At 40.0% G+C, this 24,313-nt stretch overlaps 1 protein-coding gene across 3 annotated transcripts in view; it reads left to right on the forward strand.

Moving 5' to 3' along the window:
* The window catches only part of GRM5 (glutamate metabotropic receptor 5), a gene marked incomplete at both ends in the record, with an annotated part of 275,944 nt that extends 252,082 nt beyond the window's left edge, over positions 1-23,862 (forward strand). Inside the window, 3 exons of one of the 3 annotated variants that reach the window (XM_082490596.1) lie at positions 13,870-13,965; positions 15,553-15,714; positions 23,040-23,862. In XM_082490596.1, the coding sequence (XP_082346722.1) occupies positions 13,870-13,965; positions 15,553-15,714; positions 23,040-23,862 (1,081 nt within the window). The remainder of the gene's footprint in view (positions 1-13,869; positions 13,966-15,552; positions 15,715-23,039) is intronic. The other 2 variants (XM_082490598.1, XM_082490597.1) reach the window with 2 other exon arrangements.
* Between the last annotated feature and the right edge of the window lie 451 nt (positions 23,863-24,313).

Here is a 24,313-nt window from a genome sequence, read left to right on the forward strand (position 1 = left end):
TTACAAGGCTGGAAGCACTGGCTGTGTCAACTGCACACTTAATGTAGGGAAGTAAAAAAGATCTTAGGAGAAAAAAACAACAGAACAAGAAATATAACTCATTGCTTTGTCCTAAGTGCACCCATTTACAATCTCTTTCCCTTGAATGAATTGCATATTGTCTGTATTTTGCCTCTAGTCACAGCAGTGAGATAACAGGGTTGCAGGTACTACTTCATGATCAGGGTGGAGTAATAAACTCAAGTGGCATTGTGAGCAGCCACTCTCAGGCATCTGAGGATTTGGTTCATATGATTCTTCTGTTGTACCTTTTATCTCCTGTTCCCTTGATTTTCCTTTCTTGTATTATCTCTTCCTGCTTTCTTTCCTGTTGTCCTCACCTATCTTCTCTTCTTTGCCTTTCTTGATACTTTTTTCTGTATTCATCCACCTAACTCCATCAAATTCAGATGCTCACGGGTCCAACTCTTGCTACCCTTCCTGCCATTGAACAGATACTCCCTTGCGAGATGTTTCTTTGTGTCTTCCCAAGGATTTACTTGAATTTGGTGATCAAGGCAGGTTGCACGTTCAGTGTATAAAAATTAAAGTGAACACTGAAGAGAAGGGAGAGCTCTGGAGTGGAAATACCATCTTGCTTCACAGAGCATGCAGAAGTGCACCCAGCCCAGTGGTTCATTTTCATCTTTCGATCCTTTTCACTGTTGATAGGGGTGCTACGGGGATGATTTGGGTTATTTAATTGGTGGCCTGAACAAAGAAATCTGCCTATATGAAAGCGCAGAGAAAGAGTTTTGTCATTCCTCAGCTATATATACCTGGCCTGGAAATGACAAGTGGCTAGATTTTCCTCCTCACTGAAACACACATGCATTTTAGGATTGATAATAGGAATATTTCCAGACATGCCATTGTTCACAACTGGAGTTGGCATGGTACAAGGGCAATTTGTACTTCCATTTGTGTGTTAACCACAATTTAGACTCAAGGGAGGATTTTATTAGCAATACCTGCAGAACAGATTATGCCAAAGCGATGATTTGTTTCTGTCAATTACTAATGCTTCTCTTTCAGTGACTGTGAATGGGTACAAAAATGGCCAGTCTATTACAAGTTCTTTTGTACCTATGATCAGTTAATGATGGTACCTTCCAGTTTCTTTCCAGGTGCAGTGTAGGATGCTATTTTAAAACGATAAATCCTTTATCAGCTTAAGAGGTGGTTACCTGAAATGTCCTTTTCTACAGCCTCTGTCTGTATGCCTGAATGATCTGAGGTGTTCAAGTTAGAAGCCCTATAAGAATTCCTGGGCCAGCTAAAAGAGACATTATTCATAATATGTCCTTAATAGGAGGGCATTCTTCCTCTTTGAGATCATTATTATCTTCCCTCACTTTTGCTGAAATGATGGGAAGATCTTGGGCTAGGGTAGGATTTGTTTGTCACCTGTTAAGGCCCAGTTTTGAAAGATATTGCTTTAAAATCTTCATTTTGTTCTGAAAAGTAAGGAGTGTACCCTGCTATTAAATATTCTAAAAGACAAGGTGTATTTTCTTCTTTTTGAGGACTCTGTTTCCATTTCTTTATACCCCTTGATGTGGGGATAACACCTGAGGTAGAGAGTTATTAGCAGAACGTAACAGATCATCATCGACAGCGACTTCTTTTTTAATAGCCCTGTCTTGGAAATGTCTTCAGTCCTGAAGAGCATTGAGAGTGCCTGATATGTGTGTGTAGGAATGAAAAAGGCAGCGCAAAGCTGATAAATTGACATATTTACCTAGATATAAGGAACAAGAAAATTTAATTTGAAACCTGGAGAAAAACTTTCATGTCACGAGCAATGTTCATCAACACTTAAACCTGCAATAATGCTCCTAAACGCATGTGTTTGTTTGAATCCTCAGCTGGATAAACTGTGATGGTGCTAGTGAGTTCAGCAGTGCTCAGTCAGGGTGTGCCTGTGGGGTCTGGGTATCCAAGAGCAAATTGATTCCATCGACCATGGGAAATTCTCCCTAATCAATGCCTATTTGGTTGCACGAAAGAAAACAAACCAGAATCCTAAAATGTACTGAGTAAATTTAAAATGCTGCTCAGGACTTTACCTATGTCTGATACCAGCACCAAGAAAGAACAGAAAACCACTTTCGGCTTCAATTCTGCTTATTGTAGAGCAAACAGAGCCCAACCATTTTACTTAATATTCAAACATTTCCTTAAGAAAAATTTTGTTGTACAAAGTAATATGTTTCCAAGTATTATTCAGTACAATGCTCAAAAGCTTGTTTGGATAGTTATTCAAGTAAACACTGAAATACTCAGAATCAAAGGAAATATGCACTAGAGCTACATGGCATTATTTAAATAGCTCAGAGGGGTTTTATTTAAAAGAGAGTGAGTCACTGTTGAATTTTAAAGAAACATGCTATTTAAGTCACCAGTGCATAGAGGAGCCCCTATCATTAGCATTTTTCTTCTTGACACTAATTTATAGCACAATGTAGCATTGCATCAAATCATTGTCAAACAGATAATGCCAATGCTCCATTCAGAGCTTTCACATCAGCTGCAAAATGACAGATAACAAGACTGCTTTTGCCTAAATAAAGCAATGCATCTGTTAGAGTCCTAAATGACTTTTTGCACGGGGTGTTCTTCAATTAAGAAAACTCAGGCAAGCTGTGGAGATGTGTTGGAATGATTCTTGACATACTGAAATACGTAGAAGGAGAGAGTAAAGCTATTCATTACCTAGTGAAATGAAAACCATTTCATGTAGACTACTGAGATTCAGCAGTACTCACCAAAATATATATTCTACCCTCCTTTAAAAGTAGGGTTAACAAACCAGGCTCTATCAGAAGCGACTCCACAAAGAATGCTGAGCGCTGCATAGCTGGAGTCAAAGCCACACAACCTTTGTGGAGAGGCATCTGGACCGACAGAACAAGAGGGAATGGCTTCAAGCTCCAACAGGGTAGGTTTAGTCTGAACATTAGGAAAGAATTTTTCACAGAAAGAGCGGTCGGGCATTGGAATAGACTGCCCAGGGAGGTGGTTGAGTCACCATCCCTGGATGTGTTCAAGAGACATTTAGATGTGGTGTTGGGGGATATGGTGTAGGGGAGAACTTTGTAGAGTAGGGTAGATGGTTGGACTCCATGATCCCAAGGGTCTCTTCCAACCTAGACAATTCTATGATTCTATGATTCTATGACCTTCTGCTCCCAGTTATCTTACCAGTTAATTTCATAGGGACTAGGAAGGCCATAAATAAATTAGGCAAATCTTACCTTAAGGTCCCAGGAACTATTATCACCTATGCTACACAGCCCTTTTGCAAGAGTCCAGAATACAGGGCTAATTTATCCTCTCCTCATTCCCACATAACTCTCTATCCCAGGTAAGGTAAGGACGGTATATTCCTCCTGCAAGAGCTGCTACTATGGTATTTCTAACCCGGGCTGCACACTAAAAGGTCTGTCATGCTACCGTGGCCCGGGGGTTAGAGCAGATGTCCCAAAGTTTCTCTTATCTTTCTAATATCTTAGCCCTGGACTTCACACAGTAATTTAACCACTGTAGGTGTTTATTTCTTCTGGAACATGTCTTTAAATGGCCCAAACCACACAGGCTCCATTTTCCAAACTTACATATACTGACCCTTTAAACACATCCATCTCCCTCTACCTACCTGCAGAAAAGCAAGTGTGCTTTCCTTTAAAGCAGGTAGTAAATTAATTTGAGTGACCAGCAAAGGGCTAAAAAACAGCCCCTAAACACTGTCTCTCCCACAAATATGTACTAAGCAAGTCTTAAAAATCCTACCAATATTTTTCTCTTTGCCCCTTAAATTTCTCTCAAATCAGTGCAGCCAATGTTCCTCCTCTCCAATTCTCCCACTGTTGGACGTAGATGCCCCAGTGGTTCCTGCCCTCAGCTGCTTCTTTTGGAGGTCCCCAACCTAACTTCAAGGTTCCTCAGTTAATTCAGTAGCAAATTCTGCACTGTTCCATCCTGTAACTTGCTATGGGAAAATCAAGAGGAACCTGACATCCTTCTATAGATCAAGCTGTGACCTCAACAGAACCAGCAGAGCTGTTCAGGCAGTGAGGTGGGAACCTCTGAAAGAAGAGTGAGGTCAGAAAACACCATTGCAATGCCAAGGTAAGCCTCTCTGCTCCGAGATTAGAGGCTTAGTTCATCTGCATCCCCCTTCCTTTATTTCTGCAGTGGCAGTGAGAGGCAGAAGAAAGGAATTAGGCAGCAAAAGTGTTTTTTAACTGCCAGTTGGCAATTCTCCCTGTGATGATGTAGGACTCTTTTAGGTTTCTTCTACCACATTCTCAAAAGACAGAAGCTGGTAGGTGCCCAGTAGAAGCCAAAAGTACTCTTTTGAAACAATACTAGATGGATTATCATCTTCTAAATGAGTTAGGATCACTGAACGTAACTGTTCACATAAGCAAAAGGGCTTTCAGTCTGTTACCCAGGCAGGTAGATATCATCACTCAACAGGAAAGAATCATCACCAGCAAAGTCAGATAACGTTAGCCGTATCCAAGATACATTGGAGGTTTGTGGTACTGCGCGTAATTCCTCCATATAGACGTGAACAGCACAATACCAGACAACAGAAAAAAGATACACATCGATTTCTGCACTTTATCATAGGCACTTATCCACAGCAACTCACAAATCTCGTTAAGATTAAAGCTTAATAGCCCGGTGTGGCAGCGATGTTTCATTCCACCTGGATTTACTACATGGTGCAGTATTTCCTAAAGAATATAAATAAACGGAGACTGTGGCTGTCAAAAGAAATGATCTACTCATTTGTTTTTAATGTATTTTCTTGTCCTTTTAAGAAGTTTGTTTACCACTGTGCGATTGCAGAACTGGGCATTGCTCTGTATACACCTGCAGAAGTGATAGGAGCGACAGCTTTCATTCAGGAGTGGGGATCCCTCTCTCTGGTGAGCCAACACTCGCCCTCAGGTGAACCACAGAATTTTTATTGTATAAATCACTGTTTTTATTGTTTTATCTTACTCAGCTTAGACAAAGATGCTCACACATCCAGGTGTTATTTGGGAGCATTTGTTCTCCCCCTCAAGAGCTACATCGGTACAGCAATAGCAACGTGAGGGACCAAGTGCCTGCCTCGCACAGGCATCAGAAAGAGCATTCAGCTGTCCAGGCTCACGTGCTGTTAAATGCCATTCCCCGTCTCCTGTGCAGAAAACACGATAAGCAGTAGATTTTTCCACTGGACTGGATTCAGCCCTGGACCACCAGTAGCTGTAATTAGTGTTTACATCAGACAGTCCCAAACTGTGCCGTAATGAAATATTTTGGAAACAGGTGTCTACCATCACAGTGTGCTCTGTTTTCTGCAAGGAACAGCTGGTTTTCCCCCTTACTTGTTCTGTCTTTTTTTTGCCACTTATGACTGACTGTATCTGTTTCATTGTAATTCAAACAGGAGCTATTTTGATCCACAAAATAGGAAAAAATTAGCTGCCATTTGTAGTTTCAAAATATTGCGCTCTAAATATTATATTATACATCAGCACGTCATATCTCAGCATCAAAATCTTGAGATGGTTTTTCAGAAACCTGAATTGAAATTTCTCAAAAAAAAAAAAAAAACCAACACCAAAAAACCCCACTTTTTTTTCTCAAGAAATTTTTCAGACTGAATTCTAATTCTGAATCTAATCAAAATCCATTTAAAGCACTGAAAAAAAAACCAAGTGAACCAAAAATTTCAGGCTTGAGCTGACTTAAGCAACCTTAGCCGTTACAAATTCTTCAGGATCTGACTACTGCTGTGTTGCGTTATTAGGAAAGCCCTGGGAAGACGTTGAGTTTCCAGGCACATTGGAATCCCCCTCAGAATAAACCTCTGCCACTGTTGCTCACACCATGCCACGGGGCTCCAAGATGCAGTCCACACGATACCCGTTGCCCAGATAGAAAATTTTTACTTGTTGAAAGCCACATCCATGAATAAGTGGATAGATTTAGAGCCACGGCCATCAAACTGTGATCAACCGTTTTCAGAATACGTGTGTGTGTGTGTGTTAGCATGAGGATTTCCCATGTAAATGTGAGAGATTCAAATTCCCTATGCCTCAAGAAGATAAGTTGACTGAGAGATGAAACAGGGCTGGTTTTTGACACAGGAGCTTTCAGTCCTGTAAATAAGATGGAGTACAAGAAAAACCGGGGGAGTTGTGTGGAAAACTGAAGCTGGCTTGCATTCCTCACGGGTATGCCCATCAAGAAAGATATCGATCGCGAGTTTCTGCCACAGCATATTCTATTGGGACACATTTCTTATAGTACAAGTGCCAATTTTGTCTTCATTTACATGCAGCTTGAACAATTTCTTTGACACATTTTGAATGATGATAACAGAACATTACACTTCTCTTCCAAAGTAATTTGTAAAAACTTCTTACTTACCAGACTTTGTCAGGGCATGGGTTATAGGTTCATGCTCACAATTTTCACAACCAAAGGGCTGAGATACTCTTGGTGATCTGATCGGTCATACGGTACCCGAAGACTAACACTCCATCAGGTCCATTGCCTGGCAAAACAAGGCACCGCTTTCCCAATCGGTAGAACAACAGTCACAGACTTCAAAAAATCATTGGTTCTGCAGTTTTTGCCGGTAGTTGCACTAATTTACTCATAGAAACATGAAATCGAACATAGATAAGGTTGTAATCTCATGATAGTGAGCTCAGGACTGGTGTATCGCCTCTTGTACAGAGTTATAGCAGCAGCCTGCCCGTCGTGCCAGCGCGGATTGCTTTGCTGCTGGAGCCTGGTGGAGCCATTCTGTCTTGTATTAAAAAAAACACTGATTGGAAAAGGCAAGGAGTTATTTTCTAGCCTGGCGAAAGGAACATTGATTTTTAGCATCAGACAATGGCAGAGGAGAGATTCCAGCCTAGGTCTCTTGTACTTTACAGGTGCCCCACCCATCAGCCTTTTATATTAGCTTTACACTGAAAAACCTTTACATTTCTGGTTTTATTTCACTGGGGGAAAAAAAAAATCATCATGTACCAAAAAACAAGTTAATTTCTGCAGATGCTGTTTAAGGGGATCATTGACGACAAATTGCGCGAAAGTGCTTAGACGGCTTTGTACTATAAGATGATGGCAAAAAAGCGAGGGGTAAGCTTCTTATATGACATAATGTCATTAGAGAAGGTAGAATGGATATTGTTCTTATTTAAAACCCCAAAATAGCCATAGTGATATAACAAGGTATTATTTATTTGCTTCATAGCCTTGCTAGAAAATAATTTTGATGCATGCAGGAAAAAAATATTTGACTCCTCAGAGGAAGTCATTATCCTTTTGACTGATTAGTCTGCATTTATTAATGAATCAGCTCCCAAATGGATCATTTGGAACTATTTTAGTCTAATATGCTACAAAAATTTAGATTGAAAGATTATTGAATGGGTTTGAGTCCTTCATTTTTCCCTAAATAATTTAGTCATGGTGTCTTTTTGGACAAGCTTGATACTGTGATTAATTAAACTTCAAATATTTTGAAATGACTGAAGAATATTTTATGAAACTTAGTGAGCGGTATTAGGTCTGAAAGTTTTTGATAAATTGCTACTAAAAAATTCCATCTGTATAATGAATTGATATTCTTGAATGCCCTGATTACAATGATTTTTAATTTGTGTACAGTGTTAGTGTTGTTGTTTTGAATTTTCCCCTCAACTTAAATTTAATTAAAATGCTGATTGATTGATTGATATAAATTGTTTGGCTGTGTTAACTGAGCACATGTATTCAAGCCTAATTTTTTGAATTATTTATATTATTAAGACAGCTTCCCCATCATTTTGAACCAAATATCGTAGTGGAACCGTGCAAATTAAATTATGTTGTAAACAGTTCCCTGCCTAACGTTTGTTACACAATTATGCTCTAGATTGCAAAATATGTTCTTGCCAGTGTACAACACAAAAGAGAAGGAAGGAACAGTGAAGATGGGACCCAGAAGTTTCACATTTTTTAGGCGAAGAAAGAGCTGAGGAGGAGTTTTTTTATTTTTTAACAGCAGTATCTATCACTTTTACTGTTTTTTTTTTCATCTTCAAGCCTATCTCTCAAAATTCTGGTGACAAATAAATGTCGCCATATACTATATCAGTATTTTCCTTATCAGTCATGCTGAAGAGCGCCCAGACAAGCCATGCAGATGGTCTCATGTCCATCAGCATGCATGATGTAGGTCCTGCTGCAATCTAGCATCTGACCCAAGCACAGGTTTGTCTGCCAAAGGAACTTCTGGTTCTTTCCAGAGCAAACTTTGATACGAACCGGCATTGTAATTAATTTGACAAACAGATGACTGGGATGTCCACCCTCTTTCCAAGGTCTAAACAAGACATGAGACAGTCTGCCAGATGGAAATAGCTGTATGAATTATAAAGAATGGTGTTGGTACTTTGATACTGAAATTTGGTATGGACTGGTAGAAGAGCTGGGATTTCAGCTGACTTAGAACTGCATTTGATTACAAATATTTTTTAATAACTGTCACTGAAATTCAAAGCAGGTGTCTTAAAATATATAAACACAAAACTCTTATTTTGCTGTAGTTCCAGTTATAGCATTATATATTGCAGTGATTATCCGGTTTGCTGCCAGTTGATGACTTATAACACAATTATCCATTGCCAAAAAAAAAGTAATTTTACAGTCCACTATCCAATAATGAAGTAGCAGAAAAAGAAAGGTTAAATGTCTAACAAAGAAGCACTAAAGATGCAAAACATTAGAAAACAAAACAGAGTTACTATATTAAATATACAACATAGCATAACAGATCCAAGTAATAAAAAGCATTGGAAAAGAGAAACTTCTTTCTTAAAAGTCAGGAAAATTGAAAAATGTCATGTTAAACTCAATGCCAAGGTAAAGCATTGCAAAGCAGGCTCCTATCCATCCGTTTCACAAACCTAGATAAGTTTCTAACATTTAAAATGATTCAGAGCAAGTGAGGTATAGCTTCCCTTTTCAACATAATGAAGGAAATAATTAATAAGGTAATGAGAACTTCCTATGGCATCTCCAGTTATATATACCAGAAGAAGATAGGACTGAAGTTCAGCATAGTGAATAGAATGGGTAGAACAAGAAGTCTCATGTAAAGAAGACCCTACTGTACAAAACTTCTATACAATGGTTTGTCCAATATGTCAGAAATAACCTTTTGGGGAGAAGGTAAATAAACATACTGGCAATATTTTGCTATCAGACTAATCTTCCCTTGAGCCAGTACAATGTTTCGTATCCATCAAAAATGTCATTTTAAATCACCAGCTGCAATTACATATGATTGCTTAATTAGAATAAGCTGTAAAAAAAAGAAAAAAGGAAAAATTATGCTGCACTTGAAAAAAAAAAATTCTAAGTTTGGCTTTAAAGTAATTTTGCTTGCTGAAATTGTGCTATTAAGCAAACAATGTTTATATGCTTGGAACTTTATATGGAACAAAAAGTGACATGCTTAACAATATATAATTTATTTTAGCCATTATATAAACAGGAAAATATCAAGCAATAAGCTGAGACCCCTTCAAAAGTATTCCATGTAATGTGATGCAATGTGAAGATAGCATGACCAGTCTCACAGAACTGATTTTCAAGAAGGCAATATGTTTGTAGCTCAAAGCAACCCCTACAGTAACAACTCTAAATATTTTTCATATTTCATTCTTTACCATTTATGCAGAAATCTTCATACACATACTGTCTTACCCCGTCTACAGGCCAGCCTTAACTCTGCTGCTATGAAATGCAAGTTCTTCACCATTTCTTAATATCAAGACCAAGTAATATAGCAGGTGAAAACTACTATTTGTACATAAGATCTGACAATTAAAATATATAACTGAGTCTGGAAAGGTGGATGGCTTTGTAACATTCAGCAATCTGTCCAAGTTCCAGGCATAAGCACATTGAAAAGATTCTGCAAAAACAATGGAGAGCAAAAAGACAGTGTTTCATCAATACACTGTAAAGCTTTCTGAATCCCCTCTCCTCTCCTCTCCTCTCCTCTCCTCTCCTCTCCTCTCCTCTCCTCTCCTCTCCTCTCCTCTCCTCTCCTCTCCTCTCCTCTCCTCTCCTCTCCTCTCCTCTCCTCTCCTCTCCTCTCCTCTCCTCTCTTCAATTAATTTAATCTTTCAGTGCTTTCAGTTCTTTTTTCAGAGGGCAGATTATCTGAGACAACTACTTTTCGCTATTCTAAGCACTTATCTTTTGAGTAGTCTTTCTCAACTACAAGTGAGGATATTTTAAATGATTCTGTGTACTACTACCCACATTCTACCCATAGACTATTTATCAAGGATTTGACTAAGTCTTTGACCAAGTCTTTGACCAAACTATACAAGAATGTGGGCTATGGCACATCTTCTAGGTCTGGCCTGCCAACGTCCTTCAAATAGGTGATATACTACCATGTGGAATGGACTGCTGGTCAAGGCATCCAAGATCCTCTGCATGGAAATGAGGAGAGAGCAGGGGCAGGAGGGGCCATGAGCACAGCCTAACATGAAGTCAGGACCACCAGGATACCAACACCTGGTTCTAAAGTGTAGACACAGTCTAATAAAGTCCATATCTAAAGACTGTCAGCTCTTGTCAGTACAGGAGCCCACACCTTCACTGGAAAAAAAAAAATAGAAAAGGGGAGCTACACATTAAAACTGGTTTCTACAGCACTGTAGTGGATGACTATTGGTCTCATTAGGGATGATGATTCCCATATTCCCCCTTTATTTCCCATATCATCCATTAATTTTGGTCTACAAGAGGAGTTTTGTTTTAAGGTGAAGAAGGCAAGGGAAAGGTCTAACCGTCCTTCAAAGCGGAGGAGTCACGCTGGTGTTTCCTGCCATACTACATGTACATCGAGTTCACTGAAAGCCAAAGCAGTACAGGCGTGCTTTCTCTCAGCCCAGGAGTAAGTTTCTTTCTCTCTACTGATTCCCTCTGGAGAGTGCAGAGCAATGCTGTGTAAGATTGAGTGATGTGACAAATCATTTGGCAAATGGATAAGCAATTACTGGGAATTACTTCCTAAATTTCCTGCCACTGATCAACACTTATAAAACATATTAGTATCTATCACTAAGCATCTTTCTTACGACAACTCACCCCTGTGCAAAAAAAAAAATGACAACCCGCAACGGCAGACTCAAAGATCCCGAAGAAACACTAAAAGTGACCCAAAATCTTTTAAAGCCTTCAACAGTAGTAGCTGCCTTTCTGCACAAAAGCAAAGTCTTCTCTCTCTTTTCTACCCAATACATAGTCCTGGAATTGACAATGAGAAAAGAAATCTATTCTTGCAAATACTTCTCACACTGTAATGTTCTATGCCTCCTCCATACACCAGCTGAAATACCAAATTAATTTTCACAGTAGCATATTTTGTGACAACTGCAAATAAATGTTTCAGAGGTTTTCTCTCCTCAGATTAAATATTTTAAAGCAATCCTTTGTTTTATCAGCCAAGAAGGGGACATTTTTCTAATGCAAAACATTCTGAGGCAAAATCATGTCCTTTATCTGCTCCGAAACCCCTTTTTACACAGAACTTCTGGTGTGCCTTTCCAGAATGGTCACCCAAAACACTTTGCAGCTTCCATGCACTGGTTAGATGCATTTTCCACACTAAGAGGGTTGATTAGAGTTTGGTCACTGTTTTCATAATTACATGGATATTTAGCACTGGATGAATGGGAGTGGAGCAGTTACTATGGTTCAAGGCTTTGAGGGTGACAACATACTATGTGACAACATACTATTTCTGATGGTGTAATTTGCTCTTGAGTGGACGGAAAAACTTGTGAGATCCATAATAGACTCTCCGTTAACTTTCACAGCAGTGAAATTTTTGCTAATGACTGGGGAATGGGCAGTTTTGGGGGTTTCTTTATCTGGGTCATGTGCATCCTAAACAGGGTTTCTTCAAGATGGAGTTACCACGGACACTTGCCTCTTGATTCCTGCTGTTGATTACTTTGTAGTATTCAGCTTATTCTGAGCACTTAAGAGTCTCCAAATTCCTTCTCTTCGTCTTGACTTTTTCTCCTTCTGTCTTGTTGGGCACAGAGTATCTCTTTTGGTTATCAGGTCTAAATGTAACTGTGTTTCCTTCCTGCTCTTCCTAAATTCTCCTTTTTTTGACATCTAACACCTTCACCCCAACTTTATTTCCTTTTCTTTCCTGTGAAGCTTCTACACATTCTTTTCTCTTTGCTCTTTCTCTCTGGCTACCCCAATTGAATTTGTATAATCCATTTTGACGTCCTTTGTAATTTTCAGTGAATTTATCTACTCCCTAAGCCCCTCCACTTTTTCCTCTGCTCTAGGAATCGACTTCCATTTAATAAGTATGTGTCCTGCGTGAGCTTCATGCCTATCTGGGAGCGCTGCATATACCACACTCTGGATTGCCTTAAAACCTTGGTAGCCAGTCTGCAAAGCTCCTGTTGTTCCTCCTTTCAAAAAGGTTATAATTTGTAAATGAAAGGACTTCTCTGCACTGAGCACACCTCATTTTACTGTCTCCGGTTCACTCTCAGATTCACTAAGCTTCTTCCTCAGTTACTTATGCAATACACGCTGCCTCTGAGGATCTGCTACCACTGCATCCAAAGTTTAGCCTGACTTTGTGTGTACTCAGGTTATTTGTCTTTTACAGGGTTGTTCTCTCCAAGGTACATTTTGCTATCTAAATCAGGTTAATGGACAAGCAATAAATAAGTCATTTATTCTGTAACATTAGCAGTGCTAAAACATAGAAGCTTCTCCACAGAAGTGTGTTAAACACCCACAATGCAGCTCACAGCCTGTGGGAATGGGATATCACAGACTCTTTGCAAAGACATTTGCAGGCATTTTGCCCAAATTTTATGAAAGCATTTAAATAGGTATTTCAACACCTAGCACAAGAATTTGTACAATTAGGGTGAAAATAACCACTGGGAAGAGAGCCAGCATAAGACCTCTTCAATGCTCACATCCCAATTAAGTGCTCAGAGACTACATGATGACCGGGTCTTACCCTGGTATCCTATCCAGGGATTAATTAGATCCTCGAGTATTAAACTGTTTATCCAAGTGGATTTTTCGCGCAAGTGCAAGGTACGGTATTTAAAACATTCGTAGTACTGGACTGGGTTTAGGATTGGAATTGATTTCACAAGACTTTATGTCTACATCTGGCAAGTCATCTAGCCTCCCCTTATTGCTAATGGAGAGAGAAAGGCCCATTCACGACATGAACTGTGAGCCCACCCAAATTTTATCCAATCAACTACACTGACACTTGCTTTGACAAGCAGAGGAACAAGTCGAATGTTACAGAGATGGAGGGTCAGAGGAAAAGATTGTTATGATTGAGAACGTGGCCACCAGCTGATTTCTCACTGATCCTTAATTTAAGTGTTGTTTCCCTTAAACTGTTTAGCCAAACATTCTGGTCTAACTCCAAGAAGTATTAAAACCAGAAGTTTAGCGTGTTATCTGTTCTGTAGAATTTTTTAGCTGCTCCTATATATATATATATAAAAAAAAAAAAGAAAAAAAGAAAGTGGTGAGCACCTCTCCTGCATAGCCCTGTTTGCTTTCGCACAGGTCTGGGGTTTTATGCAGCTATTCCACCACTCCCGCGGCTGCTTTGCACTATACCCTGCCACTGCCACGGCAGCATCCGTGTGCACGGCCCTTTGCACAGCAGCTGTCACAGAAAGCTGAGCACACAATCACTTCTTTCTGTTTGCTCCTGTTGTTGTCGTGATTTATTAGGTACAAAGGCAGGAGACTGGCCCCGCCCAAGTCGGAAATAGAGTGTTTCACCCCAAAAGGGAGTATGGGGAATGGTGGGAGAGCTACAATGACCAGGTAAGCAAACAGCAAGTGGCCTTAGGGCAGTGTGATATGTCTGTGAACAAGAGGAGCAGCCCTGGGACATTGCCAGGCCACATCCTCTGTCTGTAATTCCTGTGCATCCCATATAGTATGTCTAGAAAAGAAAAACAAAAAAGAAAACACGTGGCCACTGCTGATTTCTATGTTCCATCTGATCGCCAAAAAAACAAATCTGCACCGTGTCCATTCGAGTGGTCCGAACCACGTGTCCTGTGTGATGTTGTCGTAATATGGTGCTTGGGGGAGCAGAAAGCTTACACCTGACTCGTTAAGCTGGTAGAGCAGATGAAGAGAGACAGCATTCAAACTTGGAGCGAGCAGCTCCAAAACTCCTCTGGAATGGTGGTCCCGCTACATGTTAGGGGTTACATTAGGTCTAATCAAAAGAGCTTTCAAAAAGACCAGAGAATAACTGATTGATGAAAACATTTTCAATATGAAAATGCGGGTTCTTCTCAATCAAAATCTCTTGTGGGAAAGTGCAGAGTTTTACAGTGGTTTTAAAGAAAGGTTTCAAACTCATTTTAAATAGAGTTCAGCACATCTTTTTCATAACTTTCTCCTTTTAATTTATTTTATATATTAATTTTCAATTTTGTTTTGGCCATTATATATTGCATGACATTATACACCAATATTGCAATTTTAATGAATATCAAATACCACATTTTTTCAGCGTTACTGGGACAAACTGTTTCTATACGGCCATTTTCATGTTTTCGTATCAAAATATTTCACACTCTTTAATTCTGTGAAACACTTGGACATTTCAGCTATTCATCTCATTTTGAGTCCAGTCAGATTTCCAAATGTTGAACTCTCCCATAGGACAGAAAATCCATTTCTCCAGACATCTCCATTAATAAATGAATAGGCCGCATGTGTCACAGATGGTTATAAATCTTTCATGAAACAATACTCTTAATAAGCATTGTATCATTGTGTTACATTCTACTACACGCTAGAAGCACTTCGCTTACCATTTATTCAAAGACCTACTCATTCCTCATCGACCTCTGTAAGGTATTTATAAAGGGAACCTTAGAGCACAGTACGACCAAATTATACCTTTACGTTTCCCAAGTGTTACATCACAGGTGGATTTTAACATTGCAGGAGGGTGTTCAGTGAAACACTTGCACAGTGTTATGTACCCCGTGGGTACAACAATATTCACTCATGTACATAAGGCTATCAACTATAATGCCACATAGCACACACCTGGGGGACTCCTGCTGTTTAAGTAACATCAGGAACATTCATCGCTGAGTGTTGTACAAGATGTATACACGTCTGTTATTATTTGTCAGCCGGGATCCTGTTTCTTGTCTGCGTGTCGTCTGGATTGTTTTTTTTTTTCCTACATTGCATTGCCTTCAGTGATATCTATTCTTCATTTAAAAGCTATCTGGAGTCGCTAAATAAGAGAACTTTGAAGAGAAGAAAAGTACATGTAAATGTCAAACAACTGTATTTTGTTGTACAGTATTCAGCTCTGTTTTGCCTGGCCATATATACACACTTGAAAAACTTCTTTTTTTATATTTTATTTCTTCACAGTGAAGAATCTGTTTGCATTCCAGACTGTAATCGATCTGAGTCAAGTAGAGAGGAGAAAAAGGTTCCTGTTAAAGAGGATGCCCTAACAGTCAAAAAGACTGGAAACTGTGTCAGTCTAATAGTTCCACAGCAAGACTGTCAGCTGCAAGACCTACTCAAACAGTTAAGAACACCTGCTGCTTAACAGAGAGTGCAATTGCATTTGATGGCTGTGTTTTGTTGTCTCCAGCCACAGTGTCCTGGCCAGTGGTCCTTGTCAAATTTCATGAGCTAAGTAGAGTTGCCACTGAATAGCCCGGGAACCTCCCAGAGAGAACCTAGATGGTGCAGAAAGGAAAGTAGGTGCCATTCTACTGTCTCAGTAAGTATCAGACCAGTGCTAAAAGTCACTGGGATGAAGTGCAGATGGAAAAAAACAGGTGCAGGGGTCTGACCATTTGGGAATAATGAAGAATCTCATCATCTCACAGGATGAAGAGGTCCCATGATACTGACCAAATCCCACTTATCATCCTTTCAGTATAAAAGATGCTGTGCGATTTCACACTGGGCAGTACTGTTCAGCTCATGTTCTCAAATCCCTCGAGCAATATAATTTTTGTGTTCCAACCCCAGTGTGGATATTTTTCACATCGGGGTCTAACTATCTCTGTACATTAGTCTTACAAATGGTTTGGGAATTTTCAGGATGAAAAGTGACATAAAAATAGCCATAATGGGTACACTATGTGTTGCTTTGTAAAGCTATTTCTGATTAAGAGAAGTTACTATATCCTGCATCACCTGTGAGCATCATTCACATATCTGATAAAATCAGTTATGGAATGGGATGTTTTAGGAGGCTTTCACAAAGCAGGCATCACAACAATTTGGGGGGGTTTGTTTTTTTTTTTTCATTTCTTGCATCATATTTGCATTTCTGATTTGATTAAATGCAATGGATAAGAAACTGCTTAATAATTCATAAGACTAATTTTTCTGCTGATAAGTCCCATGTGCATAAATATATCTGTAGTTACTTATCAGGAATGCCAAACACCTCAGATTCCTCCAATTGTACGCTCTTTGCAGAGGACAGAATTAAAATCAAACCTTGACTCTGGAGATACAACTGGAAGAGTTAAATCTTTCCTTTTTTTTTTTTTTCTTGTGCACTGCTTGTGCTCCTGATTTCAAGGTCAGGTAAGCTGATGGTTTCTATTTTTCCCAGTTTCCATTTCATACCTTTAGCAAATTGTCAATGAAAAAAAATTAAAAAAACATATTGACTAAGCAATGTTGAAAGCATCTTAAAGCTTTATGCATCAGGAAGCAGAACTCACAGTTCAAGAGGTGGCATTGTCCGCTCTCCATCCTGTGAATAGGATGCTCCAGTGTAGCAGAGATGCTCAGGGATGCTTGAAGTGACATTTTTCGGACAAGAAGCAAAACCCAGCACTAGCTGCCTTAATTAACAATTGCAATGAGGCCACAGTAACAGAGGAAAGAAGTTACATCCTGTATCAAAATCGCTTTTGCATTTTGGGTCATGATAATAGGCATCCTAGAAATGTTTCATTCGGATACCAGACACTTCATTTCCCGTTCCAACCAGGCACGCTGCTGAAAAAGCTGACAGCATTAGTGTCGCCGGTGGCTGCTCTGGGAGGGCATTGGCAAAGTTCCTGTCCATCAGCTCTCTCTCACTTTGTAGTTTCTTTCATCCTTATACATTAAAGTCATTCATATAAATGTCAGCTGTGATTTTCATAAGGAAAGGAGGTATCAACAGATCACAGTTCATGGAGTAATATAAATAAATGCCCTCGCTTCTGTTAACAGAAAACAACTCTGTTTGCAATATAATTGCAAAATATGTTGTTTACTTCTAGAACTCAGGACAGGAAAAATGCATTTTTGCCCTGTATCATTCCTCTTTTGTGTTTCATTGTTATTTATCTCCATAGAACAAGCAACATGGGAATAATTTAAGCTAGATGACTTGAGTGATATATCACTAGCAGGCTGTTTGTGTGTGGCAGAATTGGCTTTCACCCAGGGAAACAATTATGTAGGCATGTAGAGGTTTCCTTAAAAGCAATTTAAAAAGAAAAGAATAGCAACAACATAAACCATTACAGTAGTAGAACTGACCTGGTTTAGACACCTAGCGTCCAGTTTTAGCCCATCATCCAGGTTGTCCTACAGTCCCAGAAGAAACCATGACTTATTCATACAGGCATCCTGGAGTTTGACACTTCAACTACTTATTTCTTTTCAGTGTTTTTAGCAAGTTGCAAGGCACTTACTTTCTCCCAAGGATGAATAACTTGGGCCATTACTAGCAAAATGTATATTGATCTAAGATTGGCTCAATTGACAAGACTAGAAAAACGAAATACACACGCGCCCGTGCTTGCATGCATCACAGGTACACAGAGATCACCCCTTATGAAGAGCCAGGTTTTAATTAAATCTACAGACACCACACAAATCCTTTTCAGGCAGAGTAATTATATCGTCCAGTCTTTGATAAGGTTTCAGCAGAGGACTCTAAAAGGACAACAGCTTCTTACTATTTATTTTAACGAGTGTTCTCCTTGGCAGAATGTTGTATGGACTAAGTTAAATACAGAGGTTTAGACTACTTACTATTGCCAGATTGTTCTCTGGATAAGACAGAAGGACTTCTTCCTTAAAAACAGGAGAAGGCTGTCCTTAAGAAACAGGCTTGGTCTGCACAGTGTTGGAGAAATAACTACCCTCAGCTTCTTAAAAAACAAGATATTGCTTCAAGTTTGAATACAACACTCTACTTTGGCCATTGAAGCATCTAAGGATAACTTTGCTGCCAATTTTAGCTCAATAAATTTTAGACCAGTGTCCTGAAATATGAACTTTCATGCATGGACTTATAAATTAAAGAATTTTAAATTATCCCTTATTATATTAACGTGAGGACAGGTCTCCATCAAGTTATCATCCAGTATCTGTTTTCAGTTGTATCATTTCAAATCTGGAATCAGATACTGATATTGATACATAATAGAGAATGAAAATTCTCCTAAATTTTTGTATTAATCTCTATTGATTTCCCCTGTATTCTACTTTCCACTGGTGAATAATACTATGTAGCTATTCATTCTAAGCTTCCTTAAAAAATAATAAATTCCATCATTAAACCAATTTTCCTATTTCATTTAAAGATGCTATCAAAAGAACAAGTAACTTATTGTCAAATTATATATGCTTTCAGTAACTGTCCCAATACTAGTCCCTAGGCACGCATCATCAGAATTAGTTTTAGCAACTTCAGGTAATTAATGAGAATGGCACCCTTGCTAGAATATGAGAGTTTTCAGCTGCAGTGACTGACAATGCCTCTACCTGTTTTTTATTCCTTCTACATTTTGAAGGACCTCACAAAACACATTTGCTTTAACAGCATCTGGCTAAAGAAACCCTGGTGGCAGAGCTACGCACCGTCTCGTAGATAATCATACCACAGAGCAAGAAATGCTGAAATAACACTTCTGCTACCTCACCCAAAACCAAAGGACCAAGTGATCTGTGCTAGACAGTAAAAAAACCCATGTGTAAGGGGAAGGGAACATTTTTCTTAGCACCTAAGTCAATAAAAAGCAGTTGATATTCCTTATGAGTACAGAACAAAGCCCTAAAGGCAAAACTTAAGTGCCTCTAAAAAGATTAAGGGAAGAAAATAGGAACCAATACTAATTGCTATTCTGTCAGCAAATGGACAACTGTAGAGGAAATATTTAAAATATCAGACACTTCAAAAGCTCTCTTGTTTATGCCACTTTCATTTCTTATACATATTATATCATGGTAGGTCTAGCAGGCTGGGAAAAAGCCTAGCTATCAGAATCAAAGCAGCCTTTAATAAAGAGACTAGAGAAACAATTAGTATGACTGGTTCTGAGGAAATCCTTCTCATATATAAAACTGAACATAATTAACCTATAGCGAAAGAAAAGAAAAAAATGTGCCATGCGAAAGGTTTTGTTTCATAAAAAAAAAGAAAAAAATATTTTGCTAACATTTTGGGTTGGAAATTATGTCACTGACTAACTGGAGTTTGCTCTTCTCCAAAAACGACCTGTATTCCTCTCTGCTCTTCTCAGTGCAATGTGCCAGCAGAAAAGCAGAGTGCGGTAGGTAAATGTGTATTCAGCCAAACTTAGCAGTGGAATTCCTTTGGGAGCTCACAAGTGTAATTCTGCTGTTCTCATGTGAGGGAGACAAAATCTTTTGCAAGAAAACTCTAAAATTTCACTGTCCTAAAGTTTAGCATCATCAAAGGGTCACAGAAGAGCTGGACATAATAAATGTAAACAATTGCATTGGTAGACATCATAGTCTATGTCTCTGATCTATCTTTGTTTCTCTATTTTTAAATTGCGTGCATTGTGGTGGTATCCAGTTAACTTTACAGAGTAGCAATAAGTAGTTAGAGCAGAATTGTAAACCTAGATTCATACCAATATATGAAAACAAGCAGTGCTCCTTTCACAGAGGTGATAAATGATTGCAGACCGCAATCCAATGTTTACTTTGTAGTAAGTAGGTGCAGCACGATAAAATGGATGATACATTTCTGAGATAACAATTCCAATTATTGCTGGGCTAACTGTAGGGTTCATTCCTTACTGATAAATTGCTGCTTGCTTCCTATTCAGTTTTTTATTTCAAGGAATTTGCAATGAATAAAGGTCAAGTCTTTCAGGCTTTTGCACAAATTTTATATCAAACAGCCAGTGGGTCTCCTTTAGAGCCCTAGGATCTCCGTGAGAGCCACGCTTACAGCTTGATTACTCTTGAGCACAACGCAAAGGCAGTAAACGAGTGCATCAGCCAAAACCCACCCAAAACCAAACTGGGATTCAGGGGGGCTGGTGACAGCTGCCACATTGAAGATTTAACTGTCGGCTGCCCTTGCCCAGGGCTGGACACACCCAGATTTCATCCTTTTCCCTTCCCCAGTCATCCTGAATGGTGACCAGGGATGGAGAAACATGTTCTTTTCACAACCTCTTACAATCTGACCTTCACTCAGTGGAAAATGTCTACACGCATTTAGTGCTCATGTTCACATTTAAAGCCATAGGGTTTGAACATCTGTACTAAGCCAGTGCTTGAAGTCAGGAGGGATGCTAGAATATACCTCTTTCTTTGGGCAAACGTTTCTGTTTGCATTGGTTAATCCTTCATGTTAATGGCATTTATTTCACCTCTGTGGCAGTCAGGTCTGTCACAGATCCCTCTGAGCTCTGAACTCAGCAGGAGTTGAGAGACCCCACCAGGGAGGACATCCGGGGCTGGAACTAAGCCCTTTCTTTCTGCCAGATCAAATTTACAAGTGCCGGGTCACCCAGCCTCCTGGTCCAGCTCAAACTCAGCAGGACATCTCATGGTCATCATACCAGAACTAGAGACAAGATGTCACCTGCCAAGTACACCACCTACCAAGTACCTCTTCCAGTGAGAGGAGCAGGCAGTCCTCAGAGGCAACAGTTTTCCTGTGAGGACATTACAGATGTTCATGCCAGCTCCTGTTCAGATCAGGATCACATCCACAGAGATGCAAAGAGTCAAAGTGATCAGTGCTACAGGTTAGCTTTGACTTTTCCTGTTTGTTCTGATTGAGGTACAGCAAAAGGAAGGGATTGTCTGAACAGCAAGTTACAAGCCACCAGTTGTTCTGCCTGGCATTTTGGGGGTAGGTGCATAACAGTTAACTTCCAAGATCCCGACAACATCCCGGTGACCACTGCAGCAAAGGGGTGAGCCCTTATATACTCATGCAGATCATGTCCCAGTCTAGCCTCTCTTAAAATACCCACTGGTTTATGTTGTGTTTGTCTACTGGATTTTGTCATGCTGCTTTCGAAGGGGAAAGCTGTTGGCATATGTTGTGTTACATGATCCATCGTAATTCCATGTAATGTATTCGTGGATGTGAACTTACAAGAAGGTTTTGTTTACACTCAGCACACAACTTTCTTTTAGATGACTGGAAGAGTTATTAAACTGATAGTGCATGGCAAGTCTCCACATGAAGGCTGGTATAAAGTCATCTGTGTTTAGTAAACTATGTGTCTTGCAAACTGTTACACTGCAGGCTAACATGTGTGAGTATATCTATTTCAGGCTTAAAAAGCAAGCAAACAAACTAACAACAAATTTGTGATACTCTGCCAGGGTCTCCAATGTGGTTGTCTTTCCAAAAATCCTGAATAGCTGTAGTAAACGTTTTGGAAACCAAAGTGAATCATTTAAAGCTCTGTTGCATTTTATATATAAATCATGCTTATTTTTATGTGGAGACTATGTTTTTCCCGTTGACATCATTTCAGAGTCATCGTCTGTTTCAGTTAAGAAGCATTGCTAATGGTCTTTCTTAATCCCAACGACTATAGGTTAATGTATGTATAAACACCAGCTCATCAGCCTAAGGAAGACGTAAAAGGAGATGAGTGGTTCCATACTATGTGTTTATAAGTGCCCCAGCTGGCTTTCCTTAGGTAACAAGAGGAGAAAAATAAGCAACTTTGATAAAGAGCAGGGTACGATGGGATCTGAAGAGAAATTACCCTAAGAGGACTCATTTTGCAGCAGAGCGGAGCAAAATGTTTATTGCTGTCTCCGAACTCAGGTCACTATAAGGAGTTGCTTGTATAGCTTGTCCTTGATTTCTTTCCTACTAGGAATATAATTTTATTCTCTGAGCTGACCTGCAATTAAGAAAATTATGTTCTTTAAGATAGTGGTGGCTAATTTACCAAGTACTCTGATGAAGAAGATGCCACCCATTAGAAATGGCTCTCCACCCACAACCAGAATAGCCCCTTTCCAAGTACTGGGATATAAACAAATTTCTTTCCCAGCCATAAAGGACTATGCTTCTCCATCTTCCAGTCTATACTCCCTGCCCCATACCAGGAATCCATGGCCATCACCAAGCTCCTTACTGTTGAATGCTCCCAGGCCAGCCTACACACCTGCGGCCTGCAACCCGGCCAGTCCAGGTCTCCAATCTATTCCCTTCAATCATGTACCTCTTCCTCACTCCTCCGTGCATCCCTCAGTCCCACAGTCGCCTTTCCTGACAGTGATCCAACAGAAGGGAAACCATCAGGCTGCTCCCACCCTCAAGAGTGACACTGCCTATGTCCCGAGGGCAGCAACAGAGGGGTCAGCAGTGGCCATGAACTGGCACAGAGTGGGTCACAGCCAGGTGCACAAACGGCCTGTGAAATGAGCTGGCACACTCAGCTTGTTTTCCTACAACATATAGGTATTAATCATAGATATAGTTATATCGCAATAGAATATATATAGATATAGATGATATAGACATAGGTGAAATAACAGTCAGCTTTATGACGAATATAAGCTCTGAGGTACCACATACCCACGGTATAGGTACAGTGACTGCATTTTTAACCTTGATGCAAGTTACCCTTTTATCCCATTTCTGTTCACAGCTCTAATGGGAAATCAGTTTCCTGGGCCCAGAACGAGAAAAGCAGCAGAGGAGCACACCTTTGGCAGCGGTTGTCAATCCACATCAACAAAAAAGAGAACCCCAATCAAACTGCAGTGATCAAGCCTTTTTCTAAAAGCACAGATAGTAGCCGACATAGTAGCAGCGCTACATTTCCTGAGGCCAGTGCCAAAACACTTTACGATGTTTCGGAAGCAGAAGAGCAATACCCAGCTCAGTACCGACCGCAGACTCCCTCGCCTATCAGCACCTTGAGCCACAGAACTGCCTCCGTTAGCCGAACAGAAGATGATGCCCCTACCTTCCAGTCAGAGCCTCCTCAGAGAAGTAGCTCCTCCCAAGGCTCCCTCATGGAGCAGATCAGTAGCGTGGTTACTCGCTTTACAGCCAATATCAGCGAGCTGAACTCTATGATGCTTTCAACAGCCACTCCAGGGACAATGGTGGCCACCCCTCTCTGCTCTTCATATCTGATTCCACGGGAAATCCAGCTCCCTACAACGATGACCACGTTTGCAGAGATCCAACCGCTTCCTGCCATTGAAGTCAATGGCGCTTCGCAGTCAGCTAGGAAACCTTCAAATGGCAGCATCAAAGAAGGCACTTCAGAGACCCCATCAGCCAAGCAAGACCTTGAGGAGTTGGTAGCTTTAACTCCTCCTTCTCCTTTTAGAGACTCCATCGATTCTGGAAGTGCATCTCCCAGCTCTCCGGTTTCCGAATCAGCTCTCTGTATCCCATCCTCCCCAAAGTATGACACGCTCCTTATCAGAGATTATGCTCAAAGTTCTTCTTCGCTGTGAATGTAGTTCAAGACAACGTTGGATCTCAACGACTACAAGCAAGTAGTGAGGGGACAGCCAAGCCTTCAAGATCTCCAGTGTTTATGCAGATAAGAGTGAGAGGCGTTGGGTCATCTTGTGAGAAACGGAGAGGAAGAAGAGGAATTACCTGAGAAGTGGAAACATCAGATTAATTATGCCGTTTTAAAGACAAAATGACTCTTGGCAGATTATCGTGGCCTTAAAAAAACATGGGCTTTTCAGAAACACTGAATCTATTTTTGAGGGCTTATAAGGAGTCTGTTAAATCAGTTACATACCAAGTGCTTTGCTTTAGTATTACAATGAACCGTGTGTACAATATACGGGGCGGGGGGAAACTAGATTGTAAACAACTGTACAATGGTTTGTTTGTTTACTCTGATTCCTTACCCAGAAGTGAACCTTGATCTTTTATCAAGAATAGAAGACC

This window comes from Vanellus vanellus, assembly GCF_965231255.1.
Source record: "Vanellus vanellus genome assembly, chromosome: 1".
In the NCBI taxonomy this organism is placed as follows: domain Eukaryota; kingdom Metazoa; phylum Chordata; class Aves; order Charadriiformes; family Charadriidae; genus Vanellus; species Vanellus vanellus.